Source organism: Apodemus sylvaticus, chromosome 20 (genome assembly GCF_947179515.1).
Source record: "Apodemus sylvaticus chromosome 20, mApoSyl1.1, whole genome shotgun sequence".
Lineage (NCBI taxonomy): Eukaryota > Metazoa > Chordata > Mammalia > Rodentia > Muridae > Apodemus > Apodemus sylvaticus.
In genome coordinates this window covers 60,948,554-60,967,550 of record NC_067491.1, presented here as the reverse complement: position 1 = coordinate 60,967,550, position 18,997 = coordinate 60,948,554, and the positions used below count along the sequence as shown (strand labels likewise).

The window sequence follows — 18,997 nt, the reverse complement described above, 5'->3', positions numbered from 1 at the left end:
CTATGTTTTAAGTAAATATTTGCCCCTGTGGTGTCTTTCATCCCTGTTACGAGGAAGTGTGCTTAATTCTGGCCTAAACAAAACAATGTAGCACTTAGGGACAAAGATTACAATTAGAATGCTTGCACTGGAAGCCAGGATAGAGAACATTTCCATAGCTACCCTGACCTTCCCAATGGTGCTGTGGTAGACAGGGAGGAACGTGATCCATACACTGCAGAACACAAGCATGCTGAAAGCCATGGACTTGGATTCATTAAATGTGTCAGGAAGGTTCCTGGACAAGAAAGCCATGAGGTAACTACCCAAGGCCATGACTCCCAGGTAGGCCAGAGCACAGTGGAAGGCAACAGCTGAGCCCTTGTTGCAAAGAATGATGATGTGTCCCTGTTCAGAGTGAGCATCCATCTCAATAAATGGAGGGGATGTTCCCAGCCATATGCCAGAGAGAAGTACTTGTATCAGAGTGCAAGCTGGTATGACACATTTAGAGACCTGTGATATCTGCAACCATCTGATCTTTCTTCCTGGAGCTGTAATCTTGAAGGCCATAACTACAGTGATGGTTTTGGCCAACACAGTGGATAGAGTCACAGTGAACAGAAGTCCAAACACATTCTGTTGCAGGATACATGTGGCTGTGTGTGGAAGACCTAGGAACAGCAATGGACAGAGGAAACAGAGGGTCAGAGTGATGAGCAGGGTGTAACTGAGAGATCTGTTATTGGCCTTGACTATTGGAGTGTCTCTGTGGTATACAAAGATTCCAATAGTAAGAGCTGTGAGAATAGAAAATCCAAGGGACACGAGTGTGAGTCCCTTCCCCAAGGGATCATCATAGGCCAGAAAGGTGACTTTTTTCTCCAGGCAGTGTGTCTTCTCTGCATTTGCATAATGAGTTTCTGGACAGTGCACACACTGATCCATACCTGGTGGAAATGAAGTTGATCATGAATGCATGGTCAAGTTTCCCTTTACCCTACTACAATTTATGCTTCAAACTCATTGGATTGTTATTACAACCATATTCCCTTGTCACTTTTGGTATAGAGATATGAGTATTCTAAAGTGAATAATCACACAAGGTAAGGTTTATACTCCTTTCGAAAAACCCCATGAAGAGTATCCTTTTCTGGAGAAAAGGGTATTTTTCACATTATACATTATAAATTTATCACTGAGGAAACCATGCAGGAACTGAAGGTAGAATAAGGAGGTAAGAACTGAAGGTGAGTCCACTGGGGTGTGGTGCTGCCTGCCCTGCCTCTACTATTTTCCCTGACCTGCTTTGTTATATAGCTTATGATCACCTCCTCAGAGCTGCACCAACCCAGTGAGGCAGCGCAGCCCATAGCAACCACTAAACATGAGGATGTATAAAACTTTGTGCTACAGTCCAGCCCTTCAAAGGATTTTCAATTGTGGTTTTCTTTTATTACATAAATCTTGATTGTGTCAAATTGACAATGAAAACACCCATAAAATCTCATACCTAGAGCCGATTTATTTTAGTTGTATATTGAAGTATTCTTATTTTTTGCTTTTTACCTCTCTTTTATTTATATTTTGTAATACAGTTGAAGCATATATTTTCAAACTAGAAAATACCAATTTACATGGCAATAACTAATTCAATTTTTATGCCAGCTCTCAAAAATATTTCTAAATTTCCAATACAAGATGCGAATTCAATTTTGAAATAGACATTTTTCATTGAATTTCTTATGTACAAGGATTTTTTAGCCTGGGAAATATGACACAAATTCATTTTTATTTATAAATTTCTTTCAGTTTGAAAATATTTTCTTCTCATGTGATCTTGGTTGGAAACTACTAAATATGTGTTCAAAGCATTCCTCATCTTTCCCCAGCCCCTTTCATTTTTGATGGAAGGAAATTTTCACAGGTGTTATAGTGAATATATGGATGTTTGATAAAAGTTAGTAGGCCTTTTCTCTTTTAACTACTTCTGGGTTCTGTGATGAAATTAAGGGTAGAGTAGGGGATGTAAGTTCCTTTTCATATTGAGATAATTTCGTGGCTATTAGTTTACTGTTTTGAAAAACTTTTTGAAAGATTTTCAGGAAAACAACTACTTAAATAGTTAAATTTATGTTTTCTTTATTCCTCCAGAATAGATTTTAATAACTAAATCTTTGTGAATAAAACTCAGAGGAGAAAAATAAATGCTTCTAATAATATTTAATCACATATTTCTTGTCACAAATATCTTTCCGTATTTTTGTAAAGGCTTCATTTCAAAAACTATTTTAGTTTCACTTTTCCTTAAAAGATACAGAAAGACTACATTTACTTCTTTTTACACTGAGCCCTACATTTGTGTATCTTTCTTATGCTTTCTTAAACTCTCCTGTCAAATAGTTAACATTTTCTCAATGTGACTATTCATGCTAATGTAACACTTTTACATAAATCTGTTCTGCTCTGTTGTTAGATTATTTTTGTTGCTGTGTTATGCTAGCTTTTAATATTGTATCTTATAAACAATATTCATTAATTTATGGCAACTGATATAAGACAAAATTTATTTTGTATAAGGCTTATGGTTTGTTTTGAAATATATGTTTATTATATTTCCCTGTATTCAAATTCCTTTGATCAGGAATTTCTTTAACTTTTGAGTGTTCAACATATATGTAGCAGTATTTTTAATCAATACAATCTGATACTGTGATGTAGGTCAAAACCTTTATTCTATTCCATCCCTCCAAATGTACATATCTCTAAAGTGTCTGAACTTCAGTCTGTAATAAAGGAAGCATTTTGGGGAGACAGTTGAAGTGGTCGTTCCACAACCACATTGAATTCGTAAGTGAAATTTATATCACTTCATTCTGCATACAGGAACTATAACCGAATTAACAGGCAATTAGGTAGTCTTTATGTTTTGGCTCTATATGTAGCAGAGAAATACCTTATATAAAATATTTTACAGTCAAATAATGGAAATTAATAGATGAGGAAATATAATTATCCTGAAATCTCCACCAGACTTCTATTCTCCCACTACCTCTCTGCCCAGCTTCAACAAGCCTCTTGATCCAGAAGCAAAATATTTAGATTTCATTCCTTCTCTAATTGTCCCTGCCCAAAGAACTTTGTCAGGCATGGCTCTGAGGAGATCGTCCCTGCCAGATATAAAATTTTCTGCCAAGTCTCTTGCCATCTTTTTAAGACCTGCTATTCCAGAACCATATAGCCCAAAAATATACACCAGGGGCCTGTCACACTAAGATCACAGTGGTTAGCCATCATCCCAATATATATCATAATAGGAACATGCAGTGACTAAAACATCTAGATGGCTAAAGGCATGAAACGAACTCAAACAACAAAATTCAAGAATATTATGACACCAACAGGGCAAACTTACTCTACAACAGCAAGCCCTGCAAATCTTAACACAACTGAACCACAGTGCGTTAAATCCAGTCTTATGAAGATGATAGAGGCCGTTAAAGAGGAAAGGAATAAAATGCTTAAAAAAGAAAAAGAAAACACAATCGGACAAATATAGGGATTTAGAGAGGAAACAAATAAATCTCTTAAAGTAATAGCAGAAACTACAGTTAACCAGGGAAGTAAGTAAAGCTGGTCAGGATATGAAAGTGCAAATAGAAGACAGAATGAAAATACAAACTGAGGGTAAACTGCAGATGGAAAACCTAAAGAAGCTTACAGAACAAAAAATGCAAGTATCACCAATAAGATAAAAGGATGTAGGAGAGAATCTCAGGCATACAAAAATAGAAACTGGCACATCAATAAAAGAAAATGTTAACACTAAAATATCCCAGAAACAAAACAGCTAAGAAATCTGGAATACAAAGAAAACAAGTAACCTTAGAATGATAGGAATAGTAGAAGGTAAAGAGTCCCAGATCCCAGGGTGAGAAAGTATTTTCAACAAAATTATATTAGAAAAAATCACAATGTAAAGAGAGAAATACCTATAAACATAAAAGATGCTTGTGAAACACAAAATAGAGTGGGCCAGAAAAGTCGTCTCTCAACAAAATAATGAAAATACAGAATGTAGAGAACTAAGAAAGACTAAGCACTGAGGGAAAAGACCAGGTATCACTCCATGGCAGACCTATTAGAATTGTACCTTTTCGGTAGATTCTCTAAAAACTGAAGGGCCTGGACAGATATCTTAAAACCTATGAAAAAATCACACATGCCAACCTAGAGTCCTATACCCAGCAAAACTGTCAATCACAACAGACAGAGTAAACAACCATAATTCAAGACAAGTCTGGATTTAAACAATATCTATCCAAAAATCCATTCCTACAACAAAATGCTAGAAGGAAAACTCAAACAGAAAGATGATAGCTAATTTGAAGGAAACACAAGAAATAGGTTATTCCATATAAGGAAAATCAATTTAAACACACACAAACCCATATACACACCAACAACAAATAATTGGGATAAACAAGACTGACCATTAATATTTCTCACCATCTATGGATTCAATTTCTCAATAAATGACACAGACTAACAGAACAAGTACAAAAACAGGAACTATCTTTACTGGCTGGTTTTGTGTTAACCTGACACAGGTTGGACTTACCAAAAAGACAGGTGCTTCATTTGAGAAAATGGCTCCATGAGATCCAGCTGTGGGGCATTTTCTCAATTAGTGATTACAGGGAAGGGCCCCTTGTCAGTGTTGCCATACCTGGGCTGGTAGTCTTGCTTTCTATAAGAAAGCAGGCCAAGAAAGCCAGGGCTGCTAGCCCAAAAGTAACATCCCTCCATGGCCTCTGCATCAGCTCCTGCTTCCTGACCTGCTTGAGTTCCAGTCCTGACTTCCTTTAGTGTTGAACAGCAGTGTGGAAGTGTAAGCTGAATAAACCCTTTCCTCTCCAACTTCCTTCGTGTTCATGATGTTTGTGCAGGAATAGAAACCCTGACTAAGATGCTTTCATTTTGCTGTATAAAACAAATATCTCAGCAATACCAATAGACATTAACTTAGAGTAAGTTCTGAAAAAATTTCCAGGACAAAAAACCCTAGAAGTAAGCTGACACAATCATTCTTATACTTATTAAAATAAACTTCCAACTAAAATTAATAAAAGGAGATGGGAATGGATAATTCATACTCAGCAAAGGAAAAATCTACTAAGATGATATTTCAATTCTCAACATGCATGCCTCCTGTTCAAAGGCACGAACATTTGTAAACGAAACATTGATAAAGCTTGAACCACATGTCAAACTCTGAACATTACTAGTGGTTAATTTCAAAACCCTGTTTTCACCAACTGACATGTTATTTAGTCAGAAACTAAACAGAGAAATAGCAAAACTTACAGACATTATGAATCAAATGAATATAAAAGGCATCTAGAGAATATTTGACAAAAACACAAAAGAATATACTGTCTTCTCAGCACCTAATGGATTATTCCCCCCAATATTGACCAGGTAATCAGTCACAAAGAATCCTTCATGGATGCAAGAAAATTGAAACATCATCTTTTCTGTTATGAGAGAACCTTGGAGGAAATTTGGACTTCTACAACAGAAATACCATGAAAACTAAACCACTCATGAAAATTGAAGAACTCATTACTCAATGATCTCTGGATTATGGGAGAAATAAAGAAAAGTTTAGATTTCAATAAAAACATAGCACAGCAAACCCAAATTCTTGGAAACAGTAAAAATAATGCTCATTGCACTCATTCCACTGAGTGTCTTTATGAAGAATTTAATTTGAAAATTCTCAAAAGAGTAATTTAAACATATATGTGAGAGCTCTAGAAAAAGGAAATACCGGGAAGAGGAGGCAAAAAGAGGAAATAATCAAATCAGGGCTGAAATCAATCAGATAGAGAAAAGGAATAAAATTAATCAATGAAGACAAGTAATAGTTCATTGAGAAAATCAATAAGATAGACAAAACCTTACCATATTAACTATATAGCAATCGTATCAAAATAAATAAAACCCACACTTGAGAATTCTTTGTTTAGCTCTGTACCCCATTTTTAATAGTTTTTTTTTTTTTTGTTCTCTGGAATCTAACTTCTTAATTTCTTTGTGTATATTGGATATTAGCCCTCTACCGGATGTCCGGTTGGTAAAGATCTTTTCTCAATTTGTTGGTTGCCATTGTGTTTGTTCTATTGACAGTGTCCTTTGTCTTACAGAAACTTTGTAATTTTATGAGGTCCCATTTGCCAATTCTTTATCTGAGAGCATAAGTCATTGGTGCTCTGTTCAGTAAATTTTCCCCTGTGCCCATGTAGTCGAGGCTCTTCCCCACTTACTCTTCTATTACTTTCAGTGTATCTGGTTTTATGTGGAGGTCCTTGATCCAATTGAACTTGAGCTTTTTACAAGGAGATAATAATGGATCAATTTGTATTCTTCTGCATGCTGACCACCAGTTAAACCATAACCATTTGATGAAAAGGCTATCTTTTTCTCACTGGATTGTTTTAGCTACTTTGTCAAACATCAAGTGACCATAGGTGTGTTGTATCATTTCTGGTTCTTCAATTCCATTGTACTGATCTACCAGCCTGTCACTGTACCAGTTTACCATTCACTTTTTAAACACTATTGCTCTGTAGCACAGTTTGAGGTCCAGGATGCTGGATTCCCACAGAAGTTCTTTTATTTTTGAGAATACTTTTTACTATCATGGGTTTTTTATTATGCCAGATGAATTTGAGAATTGCTCTTTCTAACTATGAAAAATTGAGTTGAAATTTGCATGGGGACGGCATTTAATCTGTCTATTGTTTTTGGCAAGATGGTCATTTTTACTATATTAAACCTGCCAATCCACAAGCATGGGAGATCTTTCCATCTTCTGAGGTCTTCTTCAATTTCTTTCTTCAGTGACTTGAAGTTCTTGTCATACAGATCTTTGACTTGTTTGGTTAGAGTCACACCAAGATACTTTATATTGTTGGTGACTATTGTGAAGGTTGTTATTTTTGTAATTTCTTTCTCTTGATGAGAAACAACTAAAGAAATATTCAACACTTTAGTCATCAGGGAAATGCAAATCAAAACGACCCTGAATTTCCACCTCACCCCTGTCAGAATGGCTAAGATCAAAAACTCAAGTGACAGCAGGTGCTGGAGAGGATGTGGAGAAAGAGGAGCACCCCTCCCCTCCACTGCTGGTGAGACTGCAAGCTGGTACAACCACTCTGAAGTCAGTTTGCTGTTTCCTCAGAAAATTGGACATAGTATTACCTGATGATCCAGCTCCACCACTGCTGGGCATATACCCAGATGATTCTCCAACATGTAATAAGGACACATGCTACACTATGTTTCTAGCAGCCAGAAGCTTGGAAAAACCTATATGTTCCTCAACACTGGAATGGATACAGAAAATGTGGTACATTTACACAATGGAATACACTATTCAGGTATTAAAAACAATGAATTTATTAATTTTGAAATTCTTAGGGAAATGAATGGAAGTAGAAGATGTCATCCCACGTGAGGTAACCCAATCACAAAAGAACACACATGGTATGTGCTCACTGATAAGTGGATATTAGCCTAGAAGCTCAGAATACCTAAGATACAATTCCCAGGCCAAACAAAGCCCAAGAAGAAGGAACACCAAAGTATGAATACTTTGGTCCTTCTTAGAAGGGGGCACAAAATGGCCATGGGAGGAGATAAAGAGACCAAGTGTGAGCAGAGCCTGAATGAAAGACCTTCCAGAGACTGCCCGACAGAGAGATCAATCCCATATACAGACACCAAACCCAATCACTACTGTGGATGCCAACAAGCACTTGCTGACAGTAGCCCGAAATAGCTGTCTCTTGAGAGGCTCTGCCAGTACCAGACAAATGCAGAGGTGGATGATCTCATAAAACCACTGAACTGATCATAAGGTCCCCAATGGAGAACCTAGAGAAAGGACCCAAGGAGCTGAAGGAACTTGTAGCCCCATAGGAGAAACAACAATATGAACCAACCAGAATACCCCAGAGCTCCCAGGGACTAAACCACCAATCAAAGAGTAAACATGGAGTAACCCATGGTTCCTGCTTCATATGTAGCAGAGGAGGGCCTTGTTGGACTTCAAAGGGAGGAGAGTCCCTTGGTCCTGAGATGATTCGATGCCTCAGTATAGGGGAATGCCAGGACAAGGAAGCATGAGTGTGTAGGTTGGTGAGCAGGGAGAGAGGCGATGGAATAGGGCGTTTTCAGAGGGGAAAGAGGAAAGGGGATAACATTTGAAATGTAAGTAAAGAAAACATCTAATCAAACATAAATAACTATATATAAATAAATAAAATCAGAAATGAAAAGGGAGGCAAAAAAAACAGACAAGAAAAAAAGTGTTAGCTTACTACAAAGTTTATACTCCACAAAACTGGAAACGTTTAATGAACTGGCTGAATTTCTAAACAAATTCCACACTTACTAAAGTTAAGTCAAGATCAGGTATACAAATATCTATAAAACCCTAAAAAAAAAAAAAAAAAGAGAGAGAGAAGCAGTCATGAAATGTCTCTTGATTAAAAATACCCTAGAAAAGTGGAATACCCAAAACATAATCCACACATCAAATGATGTGCAAGAAGAATGTAGGAGTGGCCCCTAGTTCTGGAAAGACTCAGTGTAGCAGTATAGGGCAAAACCAGAACAGGGAATTGGGAAGGGGTGGATCGAGAACAGGGGAAGGGAATAGGCCTTATGGGACTTTTGGGTAGTGGGGGACCAGAAAAGGGGAAATCATTTGAAATGTAAATAAAAACTATATCAAATAAAAAATACCCAGGGCCAGGTGGTTTTATTTCAGAATTCTCCCAGACTTTTAAAGGAGAGCTAAAACCAATGCTTCACGGATTATTTCCCCAAATAGAAGCAGGAGAACTGCCAAACTCATTTTATGAGTCCACCGTCAAACTGATACACAAATTTCACAGACTCAACAAAGAAAGATAATTTTGGACCTATTTCACTTATGCATATTGATGCAGAAATACTAGAATATATCTATAAAAATCAAAACTCACAAACCAATTGCAAGAACACATCAAAAATATCATACACCTTAACTCAGTAGGATTCATCCCTGAGATCCAAAGATGGTTCAATACATGAAAATCCTTCTGCCTGATTCACCATATAAAAAATCTGAAGAATAAAAAACATAATGATCATCTCATTAAATGCTGAAGGAAGCATTATGAAAATGTGATACCAATTCATTCAAAAAAAGGAACCTCCTAGCTTGACAGAGCACTGGAAATCCCAACAAGCAGCAGAAAGAGTCAGATGCAGATATTTGCACCCAACCAATAGACAGAAGCATCTGACCCCTGTTGTTGAACTAGTGAAGGTTGAAAGAAGCTGAGGAGAAGAGCGATCCTGTAGGAGGACCAGCAGTCTCAATTAATCTGGACTTATGTGATGCTTCGATCACTGGACCACCAAACAGGCAGCATATACCAGCTCCCAGCACACATACAGTAGAGGATTGATGGGTCAGTGTTATGAAATGATGCACCTAACCATCAAGAGACTGGATACCTCAGGGAGTTTAGAGGTCAGGCAGGGTGGGAGTCTGGACCTCCATGTGGAGACAGAGGGTGTGAAGGAAGTATGAGATGTTGAAGAGTTGGTGAGTAGATGGAGTTGAATAAAATATGGAGTGTAAAAAATTAATTAAAAGAAAGAAAATGTGACATCAATTCATTTTTAAAGTATTTGAAAAATCAGGGATATATGTTAAATATTTAAATTTTACACAACCAACATACTGAAAGCCAGTAGCTAATATCAAATTAAATGGACAGAAACATAGCTAATTCCACTAAGATCAGGGACAAGACAATGTTGCCCACTCTCACTAATCTATTCAATACAGAGGTTGAAGTAGTAGCTGGAACAGTCAGAGAACTAAAACAGATCAAATGGCTACAAATTAGAAAGAAAGAAGTCAAAGTATTGCTTTTGACAGATGATATGATAATAAACATAAATAACTCCAAAAATTCTACCAGAGAACACCTAGAAGTGATGAACACTCGGGGAGTAGGGGCCCAGAAAAGGGGAAATCATTCAAAATGTAAATAAAAATATATCGAATAAAATAAAAAAATTACTAAAAATGAAAAAAGAAATAATAATAAAAGAAATATTAAAAATCACAAAAAAGTGGCTGAATACAAAATTAGCATTAAAAAATGCCATACTCCTTCTTTACACAAATGATAAATGAGCTAAGAAAGAAATTAGGGAAACAGATTTCTTTGCAATATTTACAAATAATATAAATATCTTCATGTAATTCTAGCCATGCAACTGAAAACCTATAAGAAATTATCTTAAAATCACTGAAGAAAACATTGAGAAAGATATCAGAATATCGAAAGATCTCTCATGCCCTTGAAATCAAAATTAACATAATGTAAATGATTACCAATCGAAAAGTAATCTACATATTCAATCCGATTCCCATCAAAATTACAATACAATTCTTTATAGACCTTGAAATAGTAATCTTAACTTTATATGGAAAAACAAAATCCCAGCATCACTAAGGGAATCCTGAAATATAATAGAACTTTTGGAGGTTCTATTATAACCTCATCCTTGACCTTAAGTAATAGTAATAAAATCAGCATGATACTAGTCTAGGAACAAACAGATTGATAAATGGAATCAATCCTCAAAGCCACATGCCTACAGACACTTAAATTTCTGACAAAAACCCAAAATCATACAATGGGGAAAAAGGAAAGCATCTAAATAATAGTGGTGAGCTAATGGGATGTCTGATGTAGAGGAATGAAAATAGATGCATATCTATCACCCTGAACAAAACTTCAAGTGAAGTTGATCAAAGATGTTAGCATAAAGATTCCAGAGAACCAGGTAATGCTATTAAAAATGGAATACAGAGCTAATAAAAGACTTTCCAAATAAGGAATCTCAAATGGCTTAGAAGCTCCTAGTGAATTGTTCAACATTCTTAGTCATCAGGGAAATGTAAATCAAAATGACCCTCAGATTCCACCACACACCCTTTAGAATAACTAAAATCAAACTCTCAGGTGACAGCAAATGCTGGTAAGGATGTGGAGAAAGAGGAAAACTCTTCTATTGCTGGTGGGAATGGAAGCTGGTACAACCACTCTTGAAATCAGTCTGATAGTCTCTCAGAAAACTGTAAATAGTACTACCTGAGGATACAGTTACACCACTCCTGGGCATATATCCAAAAGATGCTCCAATATGATCATATCTGCCTTTTTTATAATAGCCAGAACTTGAAACAACCCAGATGCCCATCAATGAAATAATGGATACAATACTTATCATACAAATACACAATGGAGTACTATTTAGCTATTAGAAATGGCAACTTTGAGTTTTGCATTCAAATGGATATAAGTAGAAAATACCATCTTCACTGAAAATGTCGAGCAGCAAAAGAACATGAAACATATGTACTACTCTCTCATAGTGATCTGGCTATTAGGCAAAAGGCTTGTAATACCCACCATACAGTGGACAAATTATGAAGATCAAGCTGAAAGAAGACCAAATTGTGGATCCTTCAGTCCTACTTAGAAGATGGAAGAAAATAATAATGGGAGCTAGAGGGAGAAAATTGGTTGGCAGAGCAGAGGATGAGAAGAAAAGAGTGTCAGGATACAATTCACAGACTATATGAAGCTCAAGAAGAAGGAAGAACAAATTATGGATACTCTAGTCCTTCTTAGTAGGGGGAACTAAATACCCACAGGAGGAGATACAGAGACAAAGTGTAGATCAGAGACTGAGGGAAAGATTAACCAGAGACTGCCCCACCTAGGTATACATCTCATATACAGTTGCAAAACCTGGACACTATTGTGGATGCCAACACGTGCTCGTTGATAGGAGCCTGATATAGCTGTCACCTGGGAGGCTCTGCCAGTGATTGACAAATATAGAGTTGGATGCTCTCAGCCAACCATTGAACTGAGCAAAATGGACGAGCTAGAGAAAAGACCCAAGGAGCTGAAGGGGTTGCAGCGCCATAGGAAGAACAACAATATGAACCACCCAGCTCCCCCAGAGCTCCCAGGGACTAAACCATCAACCATAGAGTACACATGGAGGGACGCATGGCTCCAGATACATATAAAGCAGAGGATGGCCTTGTTGGACATCAAAGGGAGGAGAGGCCCTTGGTACTGAGAAAGCTAGATGCCCCAGTATAGGGGAACCCCAAGACAGGGAAGTGATAGTCCGTGGAATGGTGAGCAGGGGGAGGGGCGATGAGTTAGGGGATTTTCGGGGGGAAATCAGGAATGGGGACGACATTTAAAATGTAAATAAAGAATATAACTAATAAAAATAAAAGTGCTTGCTCAGAGGAGCCAGATACAGGTGTCTACTGAGAGAGCCTGGGAAATACAGATGGGGATGCTCACAGCCAACCGCTGGACTGAGCACAAGAATCCCAATGGAGGAGTTAGACGAAGGCCTGCAGGAGCTGAAGGGGTTGCAACTCCATAGGAAGAACACTATCAACCAACCAGAACACATGGGGAGAACCATGGGAACAGCTGCATATGCACCAGAAGATTACCTTATCTGGCATCAGTGGGAGGGGAGCCCTTTAGTCCTGTGGAGGGTGGATGATGCAGCGGTGGAGAATGCTAGGGCTCTGAACTAGGAAGGTGTTGTGTGGGTGGGGGTGGCATCATCATAGAAGCAGGAGGGATGGGATTGGGTGTTTGCTGAGGACAAAACAGGAAGGGAGATAATATTTGAAATGTAAACAAAAAAAACAAACAATAAAAAATTTAAAGAAAGAACATAGACTTAAAGATCTAGTTGCGAATCTCAAGTAATGTAATTGCCACGTAGTTCTCTTGTTTAGTTTTTTTTCATTACTTAGTTTTGTCAGTGCGCCGTAAGGAGGATGTAAAACCCTCTGAGAGACTTGTCCTTCACCTGTCTCATTGGAAATCTCATTGTCTGGGCAAGGACTGCAGTCAAAGCAACAGGTAGGCCTTCCCTCCAGAACAACTTTCCTGAATCCAGGGCTGCAGCTCTCACTGCAGACAGACAGAGGAATCTGAAAAATATTTAATACAAGATACAAAATGTTTAGATCCTAATCAGTGCCCAAGTACATATTTTATAATGGAAGGTGTATTAATTAAAATTTATATTTAAAAACGTACAAACGTGCTATTGAATGAAAAGTGGAAATGAAGTTTGGCCAGCAACAGCGATCGCTTTCCTCCTGCTGAATGTGGACAGAATCTGCCCAATTTCCTCACATCACTGCTGTCCTGATTCCCTGCCATGATGAACTTCACCCTCCAACTGTGATGTTCTGAAGACAATCCTACTTTCCTCGCATTGGTTTTGTTGCCATTTTTCCAAGATGAGACTTAAGAATAAAGGGACATCCTCTCAGTTTGTTGTGTGTCTGCCAAAGGCTTAAAAGCAAAGGCCGCCAGAAAACTGACTGTGACTGCCTTTCTAGTTGTCTTAGTTGTGGTTTCTATTGTGATCAAACACCGTGCCAATAGTAAACTGAGGACAGACATGTTTCTCATCAATGGAAATAAGGACAGGAGTTAAAGCAGGAAACTGGAAAATTAATAGAAATGGAGAACATGCAGTATTTCTGTTTACTATCCTGCTAATCATGGGTTTCTCACCCATGATTCTTAAACAACTTAGGACCACCTGACACCACTCCATTTTATGTGTCATTGCGATTATTTTTTCACTAATTGTTTTATTAATTTCACGTACAGGATGCTACCTCTCCTAGTCCACACCCTAACACTCCTCCCCCTGGCCTGCTGTGCTGAGAGGGTGTAGGCCCCCTGGATTTACTGCCACTCTGCCACATCATGTCTCTACACGATTAGCTTCATACTCTCCCACTCTGGCCAAGGAAGGCAGCTAAGTTGTGGAGTGAGTCCCACAGATAGCTTAAGGACAGCCCCCACTTCAGCTTTTCGGAACAAACATGGAGTTTGAGCTGCACATCTACTACATATTTTGAGGGTGTTGAGACTATGTCTATCTCATGTATGACCTTTGATTGGTGGATTATTTTGTCAGAGCCCCCAAGGGTTGAGGTTCCTAGACTCTTGGTCTTCCTGTGCAGTTCCTAAACTATCCTCAATCCTTCCATAAGAGACCCTTAGCTCTGTCCAGTGTTAGGCTGTGGATCTCTTCATCTGTGTCTGTCTACTGTTGGGTGAAGCATCTTGGACGACACTTGTGCTAGGTCTTTTTCTGCAAGCATAACAAAATATCATTAACTGTTTCAGGGATTGAGTATTGCCCCAGGATGGATCTCAAATTGGGCCAATTATTGGTTGGCCATTCTATCAATCTCTCTTCCATCCTTGCATTTCTTTTAAATAGGACAGATTTGGGGTCAAAATTTTTGTGTCTGTGTTGTTGTCCTTATCCCCCCAAGGCAGGACCAGCATGGCTATAGGAGTTGTTTATCCTCTTCATTTACTATATCTCCATGGCTATTTTTCTCAGCTATGATCACCTGAATTTTCTACTGGTACCCTTCTTAAAGCCATGTTTCTGACACTTCTTGTGATTCCCCCAAACCCTCCACTGCTGGCAGCTACAGATTGCCTTTCATTCTTCTAATTCTCCCAACACCTGATACTGAGACCACCATTCCCTACCACCTTCCCTCTCACACCCAAGTCCTTCCTCCATCTACCAATTATGACTATTTAAAAACCACTTCTAAGTGAGATTCAAGTATTCTCGCTTCAGGATCTTGCTTTGTTTAGCTTCGTTGGGCCTGTGGATTGAATCAGGGCTATCATGTACTTTATGACTAATGTCCTCTCAAGAGTGAGCAAATACAGTGCATGCCTTTTGGGTCTGGACTACCTCATTGAGGAGGATATTTTCTAGTTCCATCTGTTTTCCTTGAAAATTTATAATGGCCAAGTGTTTTAATAGCTGAATAGTAGACCACTATGTGAATGAACCACATTTTCTGAATCTGTTTTTCTATTGAGGCCTATCTGTGTTGTTTCCAGTTTCTGGCTATTATGGATAAGGATGCTATAAAGATAGTAGAGCAAGTGTCTTTCTGATATGGTAGAGCAGTTTTGGTTATATGCCCAGAAGCAGTATATATACACTTCTTCACGTAGTACTATTTCAAGTTTTCTGAGAAAATGCCAGATTGTTTTCCTGTGTGATTGTACAAGTTTGCAATCACACCAGAAAGAGAGGAGTGCTGCCCTTTATCTATATCCTTACTACCATATGCTATCTCTTGAGTATTTATTTTTATTTTAGCCATTTTGATTGGTGTAAGATGATTTCTCAGGGTCATTTTCACTTGCATTTCCCTGATGACTATGGTTGTTGAACATTTCTTTAACTGCTTCTAAGACATTCAAGGCTCCTCTTTTGAGAATTCTCTATTTAGTTCTTTACCACATTTTAAAAATTTTGTTATTAGCTTTTCAAAATAAGGAATCTAATTTCTTGAATTACTCATTATTTAGAATATTAGACTTCTACTGAATATAATGTTAATGAAGATCTTTTCACAGTCTATCAGCTGCCACTTTTGTCCTATTGATAATGTCCTTTGCCTTATGGAAGCATTTCAGGTTCAATTATCAATGGTTTCATGATCCGTCCAGGAAATTGTCTTCTCTGCCAATGGGTTCAAAGCTATTTCACACTTTCTCTTCTATTAGACTCTGTGTATCTTGGTATTATGTTAAGGTTTGTTTTTTTATTTATTTATTTTATTTACATTGCAAATGATTTCCCCTTTTCTGGGTCCCCACTCCCCGCAAGTCCCATAAGCCCTCTTCTGTCCCCCTATTCTTCCATCTACCCCTTCCCACTTCCCTGTTCTGGAATTCTCCTATGCTCTTCCACTGAGTCTTTCCAGAACCAGGGCCCACTCCTCCATTCTTTTTGGACATCATTTAATTTGTGGATTATGTCCTGAGTATTCAAAGTTTCTAGGCTAACATCCACTTATCTGTAAGTGCATACCATGATTGATCTTTTGAGACTGGGTTACCTCACTTAGTATGATGTTCTCCATCTCCATCCATTTGTCTAAGAATTTCATGAATTCATTGTTTCTAATGGCTGAATAGTAAGTACTCCATTGTGTAAATATACCACATTTTTAGTATCCATTCCTCCGTTGAAGGACATCTAGGCTCTTTCCAGCTTCTGGCTACTACAAATAGGGCTGCTATCAACATAGTCGAGCATGTGTCCTTATTGCATGCTGAAGAATCCTCTGGATATATGCCCAGTAGTGGTATAACAGGGTCCTCAGGAAGTGACATGCCCAGTTTTCTGAGGAACCGCCAGACTGATTTCTAAAGTGGTTGCACCATCTTGCAATCCCACCAGCAGTGGAGGAGTGTTCCTCTTTCTCCACATCCTGGCCTACACCAGCTGTCTCCTGAGTTTTTGACCTTAGCCATTCTGACTGGTGTGAGGTGAAGATTAACGGAACAACTGAAAACCCTGGAACAAGAAGAAGCTAATTCACCCAGGAGGAGGAGAAGACAGGAAATCATCAAACTCAGGGCTGAAATCAATCAAGTAGAAACCACGAGAACCATACAAAGAATCAACAAGACCAAAAGCTGGTTCTTTGAAAAAATCAACAAGATAGATAAACCCTTAGCCAGACTAGCCAAAGGGCACAGAGAAAGTATCTAAATTAACAAAATTAGAAATGAAAACGGAGATATCACAACAGAAACCGAGGAAATTCAAAAAATCATCAGATCCTACTACAAAAACCTGTGCTCAACACAACTGGAGAATCTGGAGGAAATGGACATTTTCTTAGACAGATACCAGTTACCAAAATTAAACCAGGATCAAATAGACCATCTAAACAGACCCATAACCCCTAAAGAAATAGAAGGGGTCATAGATAGGCTTCCAACCAATAAAAGCACAGGTCCAGATGGTTTCAGTGCAGAATTCTATCAGACCTTCAAAGAAGACTTAACACCAATACTCTTCAAACTCTTCCACCAAATAGAAACAGAAAGAACACTACCAAACTCCTTCTTCGAAGCCACTATTACGCTGATACCAAAACCACACAAAGACCCAACAAAGAAAGAGAATTTCAGGCCAATCTCCCTTATGAACATCGATGCAAAAATACTAAATAAAATTCTTGCCCACTGAATCCAAAAACACATCAAAACGATCATACACCATGATCAAGTAGGCTTCATCCCAGGGATGCAGGGATGGTTCAATATACGGAAATCCATAAATGCTATCCACTACATAAACAAACTCAAAGAAAAAAACCACATGATCATTTCATTAGATGCTGAAAAAGCATTTGACAAAATTCAGCATCGTTTTATACTAAAAATCTTGGAAAAGACAGGAATACAAGGCCCATATCTAAACATAGTAAAAGCAATATACAGCAAACCGGTAGCCAACATCAAACTAAATGGAGAGAAACTTGAGGCAATCCCACTAAAATCAGGGACTAGACAAGGCTGCCCCCTCTCTCCATTTCTTTTCAATATGTTAAGATTTTTGATGCACTTGGTCTTGGGTGTCTTCAGAGTGATAAATATTGGTCTATTTGCCTTCTTCTATAAGCATATATTCAGTAGGAGAGATATCATTTGTTGAAGATGCTTTCTTTCTTTTTCCATTGTAAGGTTTGGCTTCTGTCAAAAATCAAGTGTCCGTAAATGTACTACAGGGAGCTGATTTCATTCCACTGATCAACTACTTTCATTTTATAGGAAACTATAAAGGTTTTATACCATTGCTCAGTATTACATTTTGAGGGCAAGGATGGTGATTTCTTCCAAAGTTCTTTTATTGTTCATGTTCATTTAGCTATCCTTGGTTCTTGTTTTTTCCATATGAAGTTGAGAATTGCTCTTTGAAGGTCTGTAAATAATTGTGTGAGAATTTTCATAGGAATTACACTGTATCTGTAGATTCCTTTATTAAATTTGTAAAATTTAGGTAACACTCTAAATTTCCAATTTTCACTAGATTAATCAAATTCATCCATGAGGATGAAAGAGGTTTCCATCTTCTCACATCTTCTTCAATTTATTTCTTCAAGGATTTGAATTTGTTTTCATACACGTCTTTGATTTCCTTGGTTAGAGATACATCAAAATACATTATTTGTGGTTATTATTGGTAAGGGTGTTTTTTTCACTAATTTCTTTCTAATTCCATTTTTTTAATAAATTAAGGAAATATCTCCCATATTAATGGTCCCTCATACTACCATGTTTTATGATAATACTCGACAGGTTTTCCTTGATGAAAGAAGATCAGAAATACTATCTATACTAAGATTCCTCTTCTCAAGGAAGTTCAATTTATGTTATTTTGAAAAAAATTTACCTTGGACTCTAGAAGTTAATGTAAACAGCATGATATCTCTTATGTTACAATGATATCAGAAAGTACTAACTGATAAACTTTCTTTAAAGGTCAAAATAATTAGATAATTTAAAAATATTTAAAACACTTCCACAAGAATGAGCAATCAGTAAAATTCTTAATAATAATAGTTATGAGTGTATTGATGGGGTAATTATTAACAACCAAGATTTACTACATCAAGAAGCATATAAGATTTACTTAGAATCACACCTCTGTAAATCCTATGGGCCAGTTAATCATGTATTCAGATATCATCAGCTGTTCCCCCTTGGAAGCACTAGGAACAAATGTACCCACTTTCACCAATAGTGAAAGACCTGATGGAAAGTTCCAAACGTTGTGAATATCATACTCTGGATCAGCCATCCTTTTCCAGTCCAGAACCACAGGGTCACCAACAGAGTTTTTGAATTGAATAGTCTTCAGAAAAGGGTGAAGCTGAAAGATATGAGAAATCGTATGATGAAGTTGAAGTTATGGATTTATAATTTAATTATGAATAAGGAGTTATTTCCTGACAATAAGGTATGATGTT

The 18,997-nt window shown here is 37.6% G+C and overlaps 1 protein-coding gene across 1 annotated transcript in view; it reads right to left on the bottom strand.

Annotated features, from left to right (window-relative positions):
- The window catches only part of LOC127671017 (vomeronasal type-2 receptor 116-like), a 36,415-nt gene continuing 17,418 nt past the window's right edge, over positions 1-18,997 (bottom strand). Inside the window, exons 4-6 of the mRNA XM_052165684.1 lie at positions 18,673-18,900; positions 12,976-13,099; positions 1-929 (exon numbers count right to left, since the gene is read on the bottom strand). Coding sequence (XP_052021644.1) covers positions 1-929; positions 12,976-13,099; positions 18,673-18,900 — 1,281 coding nt within the window. The remainder of the gene's footprint in view (positions 930-12,975; positions 13,100-18,672; positions 18,901-18,997) is intronic.